The sequence below is a fragment of the Perca flavescens genome, chromosome 4, assembly GCF_004354835.1.
Source record: "Perca flavescens isolate YP-PL-M2 chromosome 4, PFLA_1.0, whole genome shotgun sequence".
Lineage (NCBI taxonomy): Eukaryota > Metazoa > Chordata > Actinopteri > Perciformes > Percidae > Perca > Perca flavescens.
In genome coordinates this window covers 2,711,177-2,728,487 of record NC_041334.1, presented here as the reverse complement: position 1 = coordinate 2,728,487, position 17,311 = coordinate 2,711,177, and the positions used below count along the sequence as shown (strand labels likewise).

At 42.3% G+C, this 17,311-nt stretch overlaps 1 protein-coding gene across 1 annotated transcript in view; it reads right to left on the bottom strand.

Annotated features, from left to right (window-relative positions):
• Positions 1 to 4,992: 4,992 nt before the first annotated feature.
• mmp24 (matrix metallopeptidase 24) overlaps positions 4,993 to 17,311 on the bottom strand; it is an 88,459-nt gene continuing 76,140 nt past the window's right edge. The window contains exons 8-10 of the mRNA XM_028575801.1: positions 12,196 to 12,334; positions 7,855 to 8,121; positions 4,993 to 6,738 (exon numbers count right to left, since the gene is read on the bottom strand). Coding sequence (XP_028431602.1) covers positions 6,374 to 6,738; positions 7,855 to 8,121; positions 12,196 to 12,334 — 771 coding nt within the window. The 3' untranslated portion in view covers positions 4,993 to 6,373. The remainder of the gene's footprint in view (positions 6,739 to 7,854; positions 8,122 to 12,195; positions 12,335 to 17,311) is intronic.

Sequence of the window (17,311 nt, the reverse complement as noted above, 5' to 3'; positions counted from 1 at the left end):
CAAGTTATTTTCTACCCTTCTTCCATTTGTACAACTTTTACAGATTGCTCCTGCGGTGTTGTGTAAAATTGTGTTGTATGTATTGTAGGTACAGGAAACATTCTGCATTGTGTATGTCTTTGCAGGCACGTGCACACATAGACACCAAAGGGGGCTTGAGCACCTGCCACTTTTTCTGGGGAGACTTGTCGGGAGATTAGCCTTTGTTGTGTTCCGATTAAAATAAATTGGTAAGGAAGTCAGAGTTGCGTTCATATATTTACGTTAGTTAAAAAATAAGTTTTTTTTAAAATATATAATTATAAGAAGTGCCCTTTTTTTTCACTTGAGCGGCCTCCGAAAATGTCTGCGCACATCCCTGTGTCTTTGCATTGTCATTTTATTTATTTGTATGTTGCCTGTATGTGTTTTTTTAATCTTGCACTCCTTACTGCAAATTAAGTTTCCCATAAAGTGACTGAACTGACCTGTCATTCATTAAGAACAATCACGATGGCGAGTGAGTGAAATGAAGAAGGAGATGTTATTATTACATGTGTGGAAGTAGGATGGAAACCCCGCTGCGTTAGCTCCATGAGGGAGAAGACACCGAGGGAAAGCTACAACTCTCCTGTCTCATCATCTCTCGTGTTAAACCACACAGCAACAAACCTGCGATGCTTCCCAAACAGCCTGGAGCTCTGCCGTGTTTACATCCTACTACATCCAGCCGAGACGCCGCACAGCCGAGAACCGCCTTAACAAGTACGAGGGTCGCGTTCCATCTGCCTCGCTCTCCGCCTTTCTCGTCTAGGAAGTGCACGAAAAGCAGAAAAGTTTTTCATCAATAAGTTTCAGCTGAGATATAAAGTAAGACATAAATTAATAAGCCTGGTCTGTCGAGTGTTTCCCTCTAACTAAGGACAATCCATAAATTAAAACCTTTACATGCACACTTATATTCCACTATTACTCTGAATATGACAACATTCTTAATTTGATACAGGTCATGTAAACAGTCGGTGTTATTCAGGTTTTAGAAACATTCTTTATTCTTAATATACAGCGCATTCAGAATCTGCGTCTCAATCAGGGTTTTTACTGCAGTTTGTGACAGTTTACGACCTCTTGCCTGTTTACGGTGTACGGTCAGCTCTGCGCGTTGCTTTGGGTGTTGGACACAAACTAGTCTCGCATAGCCAGAACTTCCTCCACAGTGCTGCGGAGGAAGTTTTGGCTAGTCCACACAGCATTCCGGGATGGGAGAAAAACGTGCTCTGGTTTATTGGCATTTCTTTAAACGAATCACAATCGTCTTGGGCGGCGCTAAGCCACGGTGCCTCTGCTAAATAGCCTCGGGAAGGAACTTGTTTTGGTGGAACATGTGTACGTTCAAAAGTAGTTAAGTCGTGCGAGAGAAAATCCCGAAAGTGGAAGGTCGTGGATACAGACTGGACACAAACCAACCAGCCGACAGTTTGCAGGGCTGCGATTTTCCAAAAGAAAAGAAGGAGAAACACAGCTACTTCTTAAACTTGGACACCTCTCGGGGCTGGCAGCTAATTTATGAAACGCTCTTATATGGTCACACAGTTTGGAGGACTTGTTTGGAATTTAACTCGGTTCAATTTTGATCAAATGCATAGCCTATACCTTGTATCCCAGAGATCTATCCAGACCTCCACGCTACGGCTGAGAAAACACAAAGAGAAAGACTAGTTTGGTCCAATAGGCAGTTTTCCTAAAAGATGTTTCCACAAACTCACACAGCCCTCACAGCAGACACAGAGTGAATGCTGAATACAGGTTTAAAGGTACAAAGACAGCAGAATGTCTTGTTCTGTTTATTGTACACCCTCCTGGAACAAATATGCATTTTGTTTTCATCATAGCTCTGTAGGGATATTGAACGACATCGATTTGTGCTGAGTGCTGCGTGTGCTGAATTGCTCTCGACAGCGGCGAGAAATTGCACCAATATGCGGCGAGAACACATTCAATTACTGAGAGCTCGCTGAGAAAGGTACAAAGCTGAGCGACTGAGAACAAGGACAAGAGCAGGGAGACAGAGAGAGAGAAAGAGAGATGTACCGAGGAGGACTTTATGTATTCTTTTATATGTAAAGTAGCCCGCAGAATGATGTGGAAAGACACGCTGCAGCCCGCTGCATTATTAGTGTACTGATGTATATATGAATAGTTATGTCTTCTTCCCAACGCAAAGCGAGTTATTCAGCCAAGTCTGGAAAAACAGTGACTCAGCGAGGATGTCCCAATTTGCCCTCCGAAAGTGATTTTCTAGCCCGGAGTGGGAGGTCACGGATGGGGGACTCCAAACCACCCAAAACCCCCTCTGGGGAGCCGACTTGCCTCCGAGTGAACCATTATGAGTCATACTGGAGTTAATTACATTTAAATGAACAGCTTTTGTATTCAAATAAAAGCATGCAAAGTTATTCCTGCAGTGCTGCTGCTGAAGAAGATGTAGAAGATTTGGCGTGTTACATAACGTGATGCAAATCTTCCTGCATCGGCCATAAATAAATCTTTTTTTTTTTTTATCAAAGTGGAACACAAACTTCTCAGAAACAGTCTGAAATTGTGTGACATACCGACAGTAAACTGCACGCAGCTCGCTGGTTTAATTTACCAAACGAATGTAGACGTAATGAGAGAGGAAAGATTAGTGTGTTCGATCTGTTCTAGCAAATCTGTCTTTGTCTTTCGGATATTGGAAAAGTGAGCATGCCTCAGTCAATACAGTCAAAATGAGATGGTCTTATCTAATGTGTTTTGTACAAAAGTTTTTCCTTTTGTGTCCCACAAACACATAAAACCTATAAATGATCATTCCTGTAAAGCCTGGAGGCGAAGTAGAGAAATTATGGATCACTTTGAATTACAAATCACGTTTTAGCTCATTTTCCAACACAACTTGTCAAAAGAGAAACGTGTCACAACACGGCTATTGTTTCTAAGTACTCAAAAAGTAGTGCGTGTTTGACATGTGTCGACACTTTAGAGCCAAAAAGATAACAAGAAATGTTGGCACTTTTGAAAAAACTGGGGACGAATTACAAGCGCCTTAGTTTTAACCGACAATAAAAACAAACTTATTAAACCATACTGAAAGCAGCCAGCCTGAAACGCAACCTGTAGTGTTTAGTAAACTGGATACAGAAGGTGTATTTATAGAGACAGCGTGAGATGCTGAACATCAAAAGACGTAAAAAAAGAGATGGTGAGTTAGTAAAGAGGCAGGGCAGCACGGAGAAGGTAAAAAGGGATGAAGATTAAATAGACGCAGAGGATGAAGCGACTAGGAGAGGAGAGGCCAGACGGACAGAGAGAATTACAAGAGGACAGAGAGAAATGACAGAGGGCGGACAGTAGGATTAAGTACTTCATAAAGCTCGGCCGATGTCACCATACTAATACTAACCCTCCCTGTCCCTTTACCGTCTCTTTCTACGTCCACACGTTTTGCATCTTTAGCTATGTCCCAATTCAGGGGCTGCAGCCTTCAGAGGCTGCGGTCGTAGACCGATTGTGTCACACCGGCACAACAAAGGCTGTCCCATTTCATTTCATTTCCAAGGATCCTTCAAAAGGTCCACAAATGCGGCCTCCTTTTACAGAATTTGGAGGACCTAACTGTAACTGTGTATCATAACTGTGTATCCTTCGCAGCCCCAGGATACCCAGCTTTCATTTCGGCATTCAATCAGAAGCACAGGCAAAACACAAACGCTAACAACCCAAAATTCACAGATCCACGGAAAGATGCTTGGTTTTCTTTTTGTTATAGTCTTTTCTACCTACATTGTTATCTTCAAGTTTGATATTTTTAAACCATTTCTTTTCTCTTTTTTTCTTCTTCAAAATTTCAATAGTAAGTAGTTCAAGTGTACAAATTGTTTTATGCTGTTGTCTGGCTTCCAAACGCTAACAACCAAGATTTATTTTTCTTTTACAATTTTCGTCTGCTATTTCATCATTAAATTCTCTTCTGAGAATGTTTTAGGCAAAACAATGAACTTTTTGAGCATAGAAGCTACAAAAACTGTGCTTACGTCAACTAGCCAACCAGTCCTGCTCAAAGAGCCCATCTCGGAGACAAGAGATGTTCACAGAAAAGAGTGTTTATTAGTTATTGGCCTCTTTTTGAGACATTTATAACCAAATAAAAAGAACAACTTCTGGCTCCATTTCGGTGCTGTAGTTACAGTTTTGATCACTTATCAGCTGCAGCCGTCACTAGGCAACAGGAGCGGCGCATAACGGACAGTCACATTTCGGAGGACGCTCGGTTCAGCCCCTGAATTGGGACACGGACAAAGACGAGGATGAAGACTCGAGAAACAAACTATAACTAGTTTAGCTCAGGGCCCGAATTTATCAAACCTCTAAGAATTACGCTCAAGACCAAGGATTAAAAAAAAGTTCTTTGTGAAGCGTTCGGACACAGTTACCAAGCAACTTGCTCCGACTTAACAGCAAAGTGTAAGAGTAATATTTGAGAGCAGTTGTGTGTGAATAATTACATGCATGTTCAGAGCAGGAAGAGCCAATCAGACGCAAGGATTTACCCTACATCTGTCATATGTTTATTCCTAAAAAGGTGCAAAAAACACACGTACATTTTTCAAAAAAGGCTCATAGTATTAGTGCGAAATCCTTAATATCTTAAGTAGCAATTATTAAATGTAAAAAAACATGTAAAAACATGATTTTATATTATATTTTAACATATTTACAATATATAAATATGGATGAATTATTAAGAAACAGGCAGAAATGGAAATAAAATTCTACTGCAAGAAAGTCTGCTGCTGGTAGAAAAGGTAGGTCAAAGAACTTGAATATGATTATAAACTTAATGAATACTAAATGTTCTTGTTTTGCACATCTGCTACATGCCATAAAATAGAAAAGTGGTATAATATCCGGGAGACAGGAGAAGAAGCTCTGGCTGTCCCGGAGAGGTCAGCCAAATACTTGGTAATAAAATCGGGTTACCTAAACCATCTAAAAAAAAAACGAGTTTTAGCTATACATAGTAGCTATGTAAGTAAGCAATACTAGTCGTGACTGAAAACGATTCTTGTTTTCTGTAGGTGTCTAATGGGAATGTAAATCTTTCAGATCAATTTCAGGAGTGCCTATGGTTTAAGCTATAGTGCGTAGTTTCTGTCGCCCCCATGAGGAATTCAATATGGCAATGGCTTCAATGTAACAGACGTCATTAATATCAAAAAGTTACGCACTAAAGCTTTAATATTTTTCACATTTTATCGTGTCATGCAGTGTGGGACTCGCGCTGGTCTGGTCTTTGTCTTGACTCGGTCTTGAGACAAGTAAAAGTTTGATAAATACGAGCCCTGGTTGTGTGCAGCTTGTTAAATATGAGCCAATGTGTTTAAAATTAAGCAGAGATAACCCTGTTGAACTGTCAACCATGCATTGTATCATTATACGCCGATGACTAGCTATTCTACATTTCCAAAAACCTGTTGCTCCAAGCTGTGTGAATCAAAGCAGGGGAGTTTTAAGTTGACAAAGGTCTGAGTTAATGGTGATGAAGATGTTTGTTGTTGTGGGTGGTGAAAGAAAGAGAGAAAAAGGTCCTCTTTGACAGTTTTACAGCACACTACAACTATACAACTATAAATTAATTAATTAAAATTCACAGATCCACGGAAAGATCCTTGGTTTTCTTTTTGTTAGGGCCTTTTCTACCTACATTTTTATTTTCAAGTTTGATATTTTTAAACCATTTCTTTTCTCTTTTTTCTTCTTCAAAATTTCAATAGTAAGTAGTTGTACAAGTTGTTTTATGGTGTTGTCTGGCTTTGAGGAGCATATCATTTTTGCTCCAAATCCTCTTTCTTTTTTTTTTAATTGTTACTGAGAAGAAGAGTCATGTTGCAGGTCCAAGAAGAAATAGTCAAACAAAGTTTGGCGTCGCTCGTAAGACCCCGTTTTACTTAACCAGAGAGGTTGTTGACTAATCAGTCTTTGCGGACTTGTTCTCGCTGTGATCAGCCATGTTCGTTTTACGCATTCTCACCCGGTGAGGAATGGGAAAAAGCCAAAATCAGTAGCTGTTTAACACTCAAGTGCACACACACGCACGCACACACGCACCCACACACAAACACACACACACACACACACTGTGAGCCAATTTCTGAATCTTTTCTCGCGGAGCATCTTCAGTGTCCGCACTTTTATCAGTAGCTTGCACAATTAGCATCTTTCAGTGTTGACTTTCCATTGTTTTTTTCGCTAGCGTTCCTGGCCATTAGCCAACATAAGCTAGCTAACAGTATGGAGATGCTTGACCCCCTTAAATCCACGAACTTTGACCTCCTTTAAAAAGGAAAGTTGCCTGTCATACCCACTCCTGAACCGGGTATTTGTAATAGTGCTGAGTCATGGTGTTCTGCTGCACTCCTTTGTTTTTAAACTGGAATATGGTGTACACCAGCACCAGGATGCACAGCGACAGGATGCAGGGGATCACCACGGCGATGGCGTTGACCGTCGTCGGCACGTCGTTGATGGTCACCATGATGTCCACGTCGTCGAGGGGCAACTGGCGGTCTCCGCGGTTACCCTTGCTGCCGGAGCGCTCCATGTCGGACTGGTCGCAGCCCATCCAGTCGCGCAGGATCGACTTTGGATACCCGGGTTCCACTGTCAGCTTCTGGTTGTCGAACTTCCAGTAATCCTTCCCCTTGTAGAAGTACGTGTAGTCTGAAGATGGGAGGAAGGGAGGGAGGGGCAGGGAGGGAGAAAGAAAGGAAGGGAGGCAGGGATGCAGAAAGGAAGGAAGGGAGAGAGGGAGGAAGGTAGGGAGGAAGAAAGTAGGGAAGGAGGGAGGGACAGAGGGAGGGAGGGAGGAAGTTAGGTGGAAGGAAGGAAGGAAGGAAGGAGGGGAGGGAATGAAATAGGGAAGGAAGGAAGGGAGAGAGGGAGGAATGGAGGAAGAAAGGAGGGAGGGAAGAAGGTAAAGGAAAGAGAACAGGAAATGGAGATTAGTGGGTTGAGTTTTGTGAGGAAACGTAAAGAGTAAATGTTAAAATAACTCCATTAATACAAAAGTTTATTGAGCATTCAACGACGACGCTACGACTAGGTAACTCCATGTTTTCCTCAGTTCCTGAAAAAGCTCCCTCTCAGGAGACAAACAGTCCTTCCCTCTTTAACAAAAGCTTCTTCTTCAAGTGAAAAACATCCGACAGTGTCCTCAGCTCCCTTCTCTCAGCTGTGACGCAGAATCTCGTCACAGGCAATAAGATTTTGATTGTGACACGGCAGTTACAGGCAGCTACAGTATTTCAGTCCCAGCAGTTGGTTGCTTTTATTGAAGGGCAATATTATGTAATGCCTGTGAGACACACACACACACACACACACACACACACACACACACACACACACACACTGTAGCTGGGAGACAAACGGGACGGTAGAGAGGGAGAGAGAGAAAACATGAAGTGATTCACCAACAACACACAGTCTCCCACATACAGGCAGATGTGATGAAAAGCCCCCAAAAAACTGCAAGTACTCGTCAGCTAATAGTATTTTATGAAAGCGACCGACTACATAAAGACAATATCAACGTGCAATTAACGCACGTGTGTTCAGTGATTTGGACCACAAGTTGCTCCGTAGTTTGGGAAATCAGCAACCTGCAGATTTGAACTGAAAATGTCCAAAAGTCCGCGCCAAGCGAAGTAGGTGTGAAAGCCCCCTCAAACATCAAGTCTGAACGATTGAGATCACAACGAACGACATTTTTATCCTAACGTACCGTATGAAAAAAAGAAGTCTGGATGTCTAAGTGTATGAATAGCGGGTACTCACATCCCTCCCTGCTGATGAAGGCCCCCTGCGGTGCGTCCGGTACTCCCTTCCACACGGTGATGGGTTTGGGGTACCCTGGATCCGCCGTGTGCTTCTCCTCGTTGTAGCGCCAGTACTGGTCTCCTTTGAAGAAGTAGGTTTTCCCGACGGGCTCCCAGCGCAGCGCTGTGTCGATGCCGTCTTTGGGGAGGCAGCTGCCCAGCTCCACCAGGCTGTGGGGGTAACCGGGCTCGGCCATCACTTCCTTAAACACCCAGAACTTATCGCCTGCAGGGGGAGGGGAAAGATCGGTTGGATTCTTACACACACCTCTTCCCCTTTATTACCTTATTACCTCATGTCTGGTTCCGGGAAGTAAAAAGTCTCGTCATTTTCTCCATAAGGATTTAGACTTCCAGCCATAATGTCTAAACCACGTGTCAAACTCAAGGCTCGCGGGCCAAACTGGGCCGTTCGCAGATTTGGATCTGGCCCGCAAGTTAATTTAGGCTCATATTAAATTTTGGCCCGCCTAGTTGTGCGCCAAACCCCAAAAGACAGCAAACAAACTATAGGTGTGTGTGTGTGTGTGTGTGTGTGTGTGTGTGTGTGTGAGGTGGTGGTGGGGGGGGGGGTGGGGGGTCTCAGTTCATTTCCAAGTGCTCTATTTACTGTGCTGGAGTAAAATTGTAAGTAGCCTACCTCAAAAAAAGCGACACAAAATTGTACTGAAGGACAATGATTGAGCTATTTTCCAACCGGTATAAGTGACCTGTCAGCTGCCTCTGGATTTTTGGGTAGTGCTGTTTTCTGTCCTACGTCATCCACGCGGTAAAAATAGAAACACAGGACAGAAGTGCCATGAAGCGGTAAACCCACTGAAAGTAAATGTTTTATGCCTCCCCAGGCCAGCTCACCGAGAAGACATTTTACCTGCAAACCAAAAACAGAAACCTACTCACTCACTACAAACCCTGCTAATTCTCTCTGTGTGTGTTCTCTGTCCACAGTGTGTGCAAGACACATCACTGTGTGTGTGTGTGTGTCTCTGTGTGCGTGTGTCTCTATGTGTGTGTCTGTGTGTGTGTCTATGTGTCTGTGTGTGAGTGTGTGTCTCTGTGTGTGTGTGTGTGTGTCTGTGTGTGTGGGTGTCTCTGTGTATGTGTCTCTCTGTGTGTGTCTCTGTGTGTATGTATGTCTGTGTGTGTGTGTGTGTGTTTCTGTGTGTGTATGTCTGTCTCTGTGTGTGTGTGTGTGTGTGTGTGGGTGTCTCTGTGTGTGTCTGTGTGTGTGTGTGTGTGTGTGTGTGTGTGTGGGTGTCTCTGTGTGTGTCTCTGTGTGTGTCTCTGTGTGTGTATGTGTCTGTGTGTGTGTGTGTGTGTGTGTGTGTCTCTGTGTGTGTATGTGTGTCTGTGTGTGTGTGTGTGTGTGTCTGTCTCTGTGTGTGTCTCTGTGTGTGTGTGTCTGTGTGTGTATGTGTGTCTGTGTGTGCGTGTCTGTGTGTGTGTGTGTGTGTGTGTGAGAGAGAGAGAGAAAGTCAGCAGCTGAGAGAGTGAAGCTATTAATATCTGCTCCTGGCCGACCGCGATAGCAGGACACTCCATCAGAAGATGTCGGTGTGTGTGTGTGTGTGTGATACAAAGAAAGTAAGAAAGAGTGAGATAGAGATGGAAGCAGAAAGAGAGAGAGAGAGCCGGCAAAGGATGATGGCGGTTTCATACATAGACTAAAAATCTATTACTTTAGGCCGGCTGCGTTTCCATTCTCTTTTTCACACTTTATTAAAGATATTTTCAGCAGGACGAGGAGGGCATGCAGAGAGCAGGACAGCGTCTAATCACGCTGGAGCAGATGTCAGATGGCGGCAGAGAATCGTTTCAGAAAGGTTTTTGTGTCCACTGAAGACGAAGAGCAAAAATCGGCTCAATTTCTTCAGAGCAGCTGCGTGAGAAAGACTTGCGCACGTAATCAAAACTTAATAGATCAAATTTGCAACGATGCCAATTTTCTAATAGTATATTAAATCATTTATGACTCATTAACCCCCCCAGCGAGCTTGCAAGAGCAGTTGACGGAAACATAATACATTTTATAACAACATTAATAGCTAATTGGAACTGCAAGTTAACGAGCTAAAGCGGAGTCGGACTGAACATCTGGAGAGATATCCGCGAGACTCGATGGGTTCCCGTAGTCATAGACTAAAGTTTGTTTCTCTCTCTTAACACCTTCCTCTGTCTCTTAGCTGCACTGGCAGAATATACAGTCATTTTTAGAGCTGCAAAGAGAGCAAAGAGACGAAGAGGGAGAGAAGAAAAGCTGAAGTAGCTGCAGTGAAACCTGTTAATATTTCGGTGTGTCACCGTTGTGAGTAATCACAGATATCAGATGTATTCAGGCAAACAATTGTTCTCATTTTAAATGTCACACAAAGTGCCATTTGTTGCTACCAAGTTTCTAGATGATGACACAATAGTCTTTAACCTTTTCAGTGTCAACAGAAATAAAAGATTTTCCAAGGACATTGTTGGTCATTTTGTCCATAAATCCATCACTTCATTTTAAAGTGCCCATATTATGAAAAAGAAATAATTTTTTTCTGAGATTTGGGGTGTTATTTTGTGTCTCTGGTGCTTCCATACGCATACAAACTTGGAAAAAAAACCATCCATGCTGTTTCGAGTGAGATACGGTTTCTGAATGTGTCCTGCCTTCAGTCTCTGGGGGAGCTGTTCAAAATCTGCAGGGCTTTCTACGTCACTGGCTGAAACGAGGGTGCTAACCACTAGCATTCTAGCGCTAGCATGCTACCGGTTAGACCCATCATTCTCAATGGCAAAACACTGCTACAACACACACAAGTTCACCATAATCTACTAAAGAACTACTTCCATGTCCCTGTTCTGAAGGTATTCCACGCAAAGTTGGAAGTGCGCCCTTGTTTCCAAAAAGTCTCCCGGCTAATCCTGCCTTGTACTAACTGAAGTTGGAGAAACTGCTAGCTAGATGATGTGATCCTTACCTAGCTACTGTAGCTAAAACAGAGACCTGAACACAGGGTGAAAAGAGAAGCTGCAGCAATGTGCAGTACAACAAAAATATGGTGTTCTTTGAAAATTAAACCATGTAAACCTCTTCTTGTACAACCTCAAAATACAATTATGAACCTGAAAATGAGCATAATATGGGCGCGTTAAAGCCAGAATCAACTGAACTGTCCTGAACTTTGGTCTAGATATTGTAGAATATTAGCTGTGTGCAGTCATTGATGAACTGGTTCAAGGAAATGTCTCTGACACATTAAGCCTTTAACTGTTGTTTAAGCATTTTATGGCATACGAATGCATTGTGTACCAGATAGATAAGCAGAAGAACAGGAACATTTAAAAAAAAAAGTTAAGAGATTAGGAGAGGAAGTTGCATCACACAGAGGCCCCAACCTTGATGTTTGGATTTATGAAGATAACTCTTCATTTTTCGTTTTTGTTACTGTCTAGAAACTAGAAGACACCCCCCTGTGAGGAGAGAATAAAGACACAGGGAAAGCTTAGATCGGAGTTCATTTCGGAGGAGATCTTGGTGGACTGAGCTTCGACTTAATGTCGCTAAGGAAACTTAGTCTCTGTTTTGTGAACCCACAATTGTGTTGTAACTCTTATGCTGGACTTGCTTAACTGAACTCTTTGTCTCAGATTGATCCTTGTGTTCTGGTAAACTTAAGTCCGATGAAAGAAGGCACGGAAATGAATACATTGGAGTCAGATTTGACAGGCCTTAGGGCGTTATTTAAAATAATTCCTTACAATATTCATGAAGATTATTCTGATTTATGACTGCTGATTTTGATGGATTGCACGCTCTTTCCGTTAGCCCGTCACATCGAGCTGTCCACTCCACACAAAACATGATGATTGCTTTAAAGCAAGAAGAACCCATCTGACCAAGGACTGTAAGAATAATAGAGCTGCAAAGGTTAATCGATAAGTTGTCAACCAATAAATTAATCAGCAACTATATTGACAATCAATTAAACAGGTTTTTATAAACGAAAAGTAAATCTTCTCTGGTATCAGCTTGTTACATGTGAATATCTTTTAGTTTCTTCTCTCTGTGACAGCTAACTGAATATCTTTGAATTGTGGACAACACAAGACATTTGAGGACATCATCCTGGGACTTTGGGAAACACTGATCCACATCTAGTCATTTGTAGGGTTTTGAAAATGATGCCACTCAAATGACAAAAAAAACTAATAAATTGGTGTCTTTACCGGCCTTCTGGACCCATGAGACTGAAGGCAGAACTGATACATAGATGTTGAATATGAGAGAAACAAAAAGTGAGTATTCTTCCTGACATACCTTTGAAGAAGACAAATTTGCCATCAGATCTCTCGTAGGCAGCGTCGATGCGAGGCGGCAGGCCCTTCCAGAACTGATCGATCTGCATGGGATAACCCTCCTGCACCTTGTTGTTCCTCAGACGCCAAAACCACCGGTCCTGCAACACAGCGGGTCACACGTTTGAGATTTAAAGTCATGAGAGGCATCAACGTTGAAATGCACCGTGAGCCTACGAGGTGCACTTGAACACATAATTTAGTCCGGTCTGTGTCGTTTCTCCGACAACCGACAACTACGGCAGTGTCCGCCGTGTCTCAAAGCTCAGCTAGACTCCTCTGTGTCTTCAGCTGCAGACTGTTGGACGTCCCGCTGTTGAAATCCTTTCCAGTGAAATACAGCAACACGTTAGACCGTTTAGCTGTCAGCTTTTTTAACCGTGTTTAAACCAGCTACTAGCTAACGGTAGGCTAACTCTACCTGCTGTCAAGTGTGAGGTTAACTAGCGGCAAAGACATCGAGATATACATGCATTCATGACGTCTCGACTATTGTAACATATAACCCCAGTTTTAGCCTCTCGCCACAGGCATCCTGTCCATTTCGGGAGTGATTTTAAGATTTTAAATGTTTTTGAACGTGCTATATTTATAAAATTGAACTAAACTGATGCTTCGGTTTCCCGTAATATCAGTTTTAGAGCACCTTAGAGCAGCGCAGGCATTTGAGTTGCACCGAAACGAGGCACTGGGTATTCAACATCCATCCCTAGTTGGTTTTGTCAAATGCACGTTTCTTTTTAACCTATGTTTACTTAACTTTTCTGCACTTGTTGTAGCTATGTTACATTATACACTTGTTGGCTCTTATTTTAGCTTTAAATTTCACTGATCAATTCCCCTGATGGGATTACTAAAGTATTATGATTCTGGTGGGGTGGATAAAAGATGAAGCTGTGAGAAAAGAAGACAAACAGAAGACACGGATAAGAAAAGTGAGGTGATGCAAGGTATGTGGTGGAAGGAAAGGAAGAGGAAAGGCGCAGGAAGCCAAAAGACGAGAGGAGACAAAGCAAAGAACAGAGAAGGCAGGAAGAAGAAGGCGAGCATCAATCTGAGCTCATTATCATTTGGCTTCGGCGAATGTAGGACACAGCCAAGCACAGTCCCCACTGAGCGCCGAGCACACACACACACGCACACACACACACACACACACACACACACACACACACCCCGTCTCAAATGATCCGACATCATCTGCTGGCCGCTAATGTTTTTCTGTGTGAACCCAAAGAGAGAGAAAAAGGAAAATCAATGCTTCTCACATCTAGCAAAAGAAGCCATGAGTGTTTCTCGCCGTGGAGACATCCCATAATGAGTGTCTCCTTTCAAACGCCCACTGCCTCTTAGCGCTCTTTGTGTCCCAGAGTTAAAGGGAAGAGAAACTTGGCCGCGCGTTTCTGGTCGATGATGATGATGATGATGCATTTTTGAAGTCATCGAAAGGCTTTTGTGTTTAACTGCCTCGGTACACGATACCAGAGTGCAACATATTTCTACATGCTAAGGCAATGTTGCGAAGATACATTTCTGACTTACTGCACGCAAAAAAAAAAGTAGACACATAATTTTCTATAAACGTGTTTGATATTATCGAAAGTTTGAAGTCACGGTAGTGAAGTTAAATCCACAACCAATGGGTGCGCTCCCTCCAGCACCAAACAGGAAGCAACAAACGGCTAAAGCCAGTGTTGTTTACATAGACAGTACATAAAATGGACCAACAGATCCCGTTCAGATCGCTCTGGACGGAGACCAGTGACGGATATTAGAAGTCACTTTTCCGGTGAGCGCTAGCATTACTGCACAGCCTCCAACTGACAGAGACAACGTAAATGTGACGTGAGCAACCTGTCTGAAAGTTGTAAGTCTTCTGGTAGCTGTGCCAAGAGAAATCTCAATCATTCCCAATCTTACAGAGACGGAGAGCGTATGTATATGTAAAGAGATAACATAGGCACAGGCTAATTATTGATCACTAAAAGTTAGTTAACATCAGTAATTAAACTTAAACAGCTCATGTAAGTCGAAACTGCCTGCGAGCTTCTCCTGTACTATACGGTAATTCCTCTGCTATGTGACACAATCGTTAGCCTATTTTTACAAAACCGTCTGCTACTGAGCCATAACGTGAGGTACAAGGTAATGGAGTCTTTTATACATTGTTGTGTTTCTTTAGAAATAAACAATGGACAAATAGAGTCTTTAAACGCTTCAGATGTAAAGTTATTCGCTGTCAAAGTGACGTCAAAATGAATGGGAATCAATGGAATGCTAACGGGAGGTTCGAGTTCTGAAGCGAAGCTAACCCCCTTGGTTGTTTATGGTCGATTTTTAACCGTAAGCTTAGACTTAGAGTCTTTTTTGACAATAAAAAGTTGACTAGGGCGCTAGAGAAAGAATAGAGAGAGAGAGAGAGAGAGAGAGAGAGAGAGAGAGAGAGAGAGAGAGTGCTGCTGCTAACGTCACATAAAGTGAGTTCCCTGATCAGGGAGCATCATGTAACTCGCTGTGTTCCGACTCCATTTTGTGTTGTTATGGAAACGGCAGGTCTGGCTAGTCCGCTTGTCATTGGTCGGCTGTCAAAAAAGCGCTTGACGTAGGTTGTTTTTTTCAACTTCAAAAAGACGCCCTGAGCTGCAGAAAAACAAGTCGGCGGTGGCTTTTGAAAAAGCGCTCAGGACTTCTTTGAACACATGGTTTACTCTGTAGAGGAATATAATGTAAAACAGACGCTGGCAGGTTAACCCTTGTGCTGTCTTCCCGTCGACCATGAACGTGTGTTCCTTGTGGATTGAAAATTAACTCTTTTTGGTGCCTTTTCCGACATTTTTGTCACTTTTTTTCTATGCTTTTGCTGCTTTTTTAAAAATTTCTGTCACTTTTTTCAACACTTTTTTTTTTTAAATGTATGGTCAATAAACCTAACTACATAATATTATACAACATTTTTTACTTAAAAAAAGCAGAAATTATGAATTATTTTTACTATGAGTCAGTGATGTAGTCTAATGTATTGTAGTGGGTATACTGTACTGTATGTAAATATATTGGCCTATATATATATATAGCCCAGTGGGGGCGTCTGGTTGTCCTGCCCCAGGGTTATTTTGAGCATCAAAGACTTAATTTCCTGCATTCAGATAACTTTAATGCACCAATTTACGGTGGAAATATCTTTATTTAGCCTATATGAAGAAGAAAAACACAGATGGCGATTCAAAATATATTGAAAATATAATGGAAAGTATGTTGTTGCGTGTCATTGGGCATTTTAAGTGGGTATATGGAAATCCTGGAGCTTTCTTAGTGGGTATACTGCGTATACCTGCGTATCACATAGACTACACCACTGCTATGAGTTAAGATCAGAGGATGTTGTGGTGGATCACAGACTGTCAAAGTTGAGTCAGGATACGGTTTTGAAACCATTTAAAAAAATGTTTAAATGCTATAAAATTGAATTAAACACCCAAAAAGAATCATTATTTTTGTTTAAATGTTGTATGGGTTCCATACAACGTACATCCATGCTATTTTTGGGCAATTTGGTTCAAAGAAACCCATATTTCTGATATTAAAAACTTTGAAAACGGGTGAGCATGTGAACATAGCCTTATGAAGCGCGCCATCCAACGGGACAGTTTTACCGGCAGATAAACACAGAGCTCTGGGTGCTGCCGCCACAATCGACAAACTTTCCCTCAAGCTTACAGCTAACGCTAGCGGTAGCTAGCTAGCTTGGTTAAATTTTTCAAAACGAATCTAGTTGTAGTCTTGCAACGTGTGACCCTGCAAAATCCCCAGTCTTTACATGTTCTGACCGTCTTTAACGTTAGGTGTGAGATGGAGTCATGAGTTGTTTAGTGTACGGTAGGAATTAGCAGATAACGACCCAGTTTGAAGGAGCTGTTCCACATAAAGGAAAATGTATATGCAGCATATATTATAAACACACCTGAGCCTAAAATAACTCATGGAGCAGCTGCTCCCAGTTCGACTTCATTCGCTTCTAATGATCTGCTTAGTTAATAGAAAGAAAGACAGACTGACACACCCACACCCACACACACACACACACACACACACACACATAACTTTAACTACATTTTCCTGATGATACTTACAGACTTTTACTGAAGTCACATTTTTAATGCAGGACTTTAACTTCTAACTATCTATTTTAACAGCAGTAAAAGGCTCTGAATACGTCTTGCACCGCTGCTTCCATCCGAGGGGGGCGTCGCAGTAAGATGGGGCTTCTCCGGTGGGAATTGACCCCGTAATGAGCCAGCGTCGGAGCGATCGTTACTTCCTGAGCTGCAGAGCAACCGCGCCTCGCTCACAGCCGCTCACGTCCTGCATCCTCCTCACTTAATGTTCAATTAAGCTTCATCTAAATCCCCAAGACGTGTCAGCCTGTTTTATAGAGACACTCAGGGCAGGATGACTCAGCCTCTGCAGCAGTTAATTACATAAAGGACAGAATCCTGTTCTCAAAAGACGAGATAATGTGTGTGTGTGGGGGTGTGTGTGTGTGTGTCTGTCTGTTTGTCTCTCTGTGTGTGTCTGTTTGTCTCTGTGTCTCTGTGTGTGTGTGTTTGTGTGTGTGTGTGTGTGTCTGTGTGTGTGTGTCTGTGTGCCTGTCGGTTTGTCTCTGTGTGTGTGTGTGTGTGTGTTTGTGTGTGGGAACATGCACCCTGGATCCTTTTACACTGTCAGATTTCTGAGATGTTTGATAGCTAAGTGTATTTATTTTTGTGATTTAAACACTTTAGAGCTGCAAAAGATGAATCGATTAGTTGTCAACTATTTTAAACAAATCGGCAACTATTTTGATAATTGATTAATCAGTTTGATTCATTTTGTTTTCTGAAAAAATGCAAAACTTCTCTGATGTCAGCGTGTGAAATGTGAATATTGTTCTAGTTTCTTCTCTCCTCTGTGACAGCAAACTGAATATCTTTGAGTTGGGGACAAAACGAGACATTTGAGGACGTCATCTTGGGACTTTGGGAAACACTGATCCACATTTTTCCCCATTTTCTGACATTTTAGAGACCAAACAACTAATC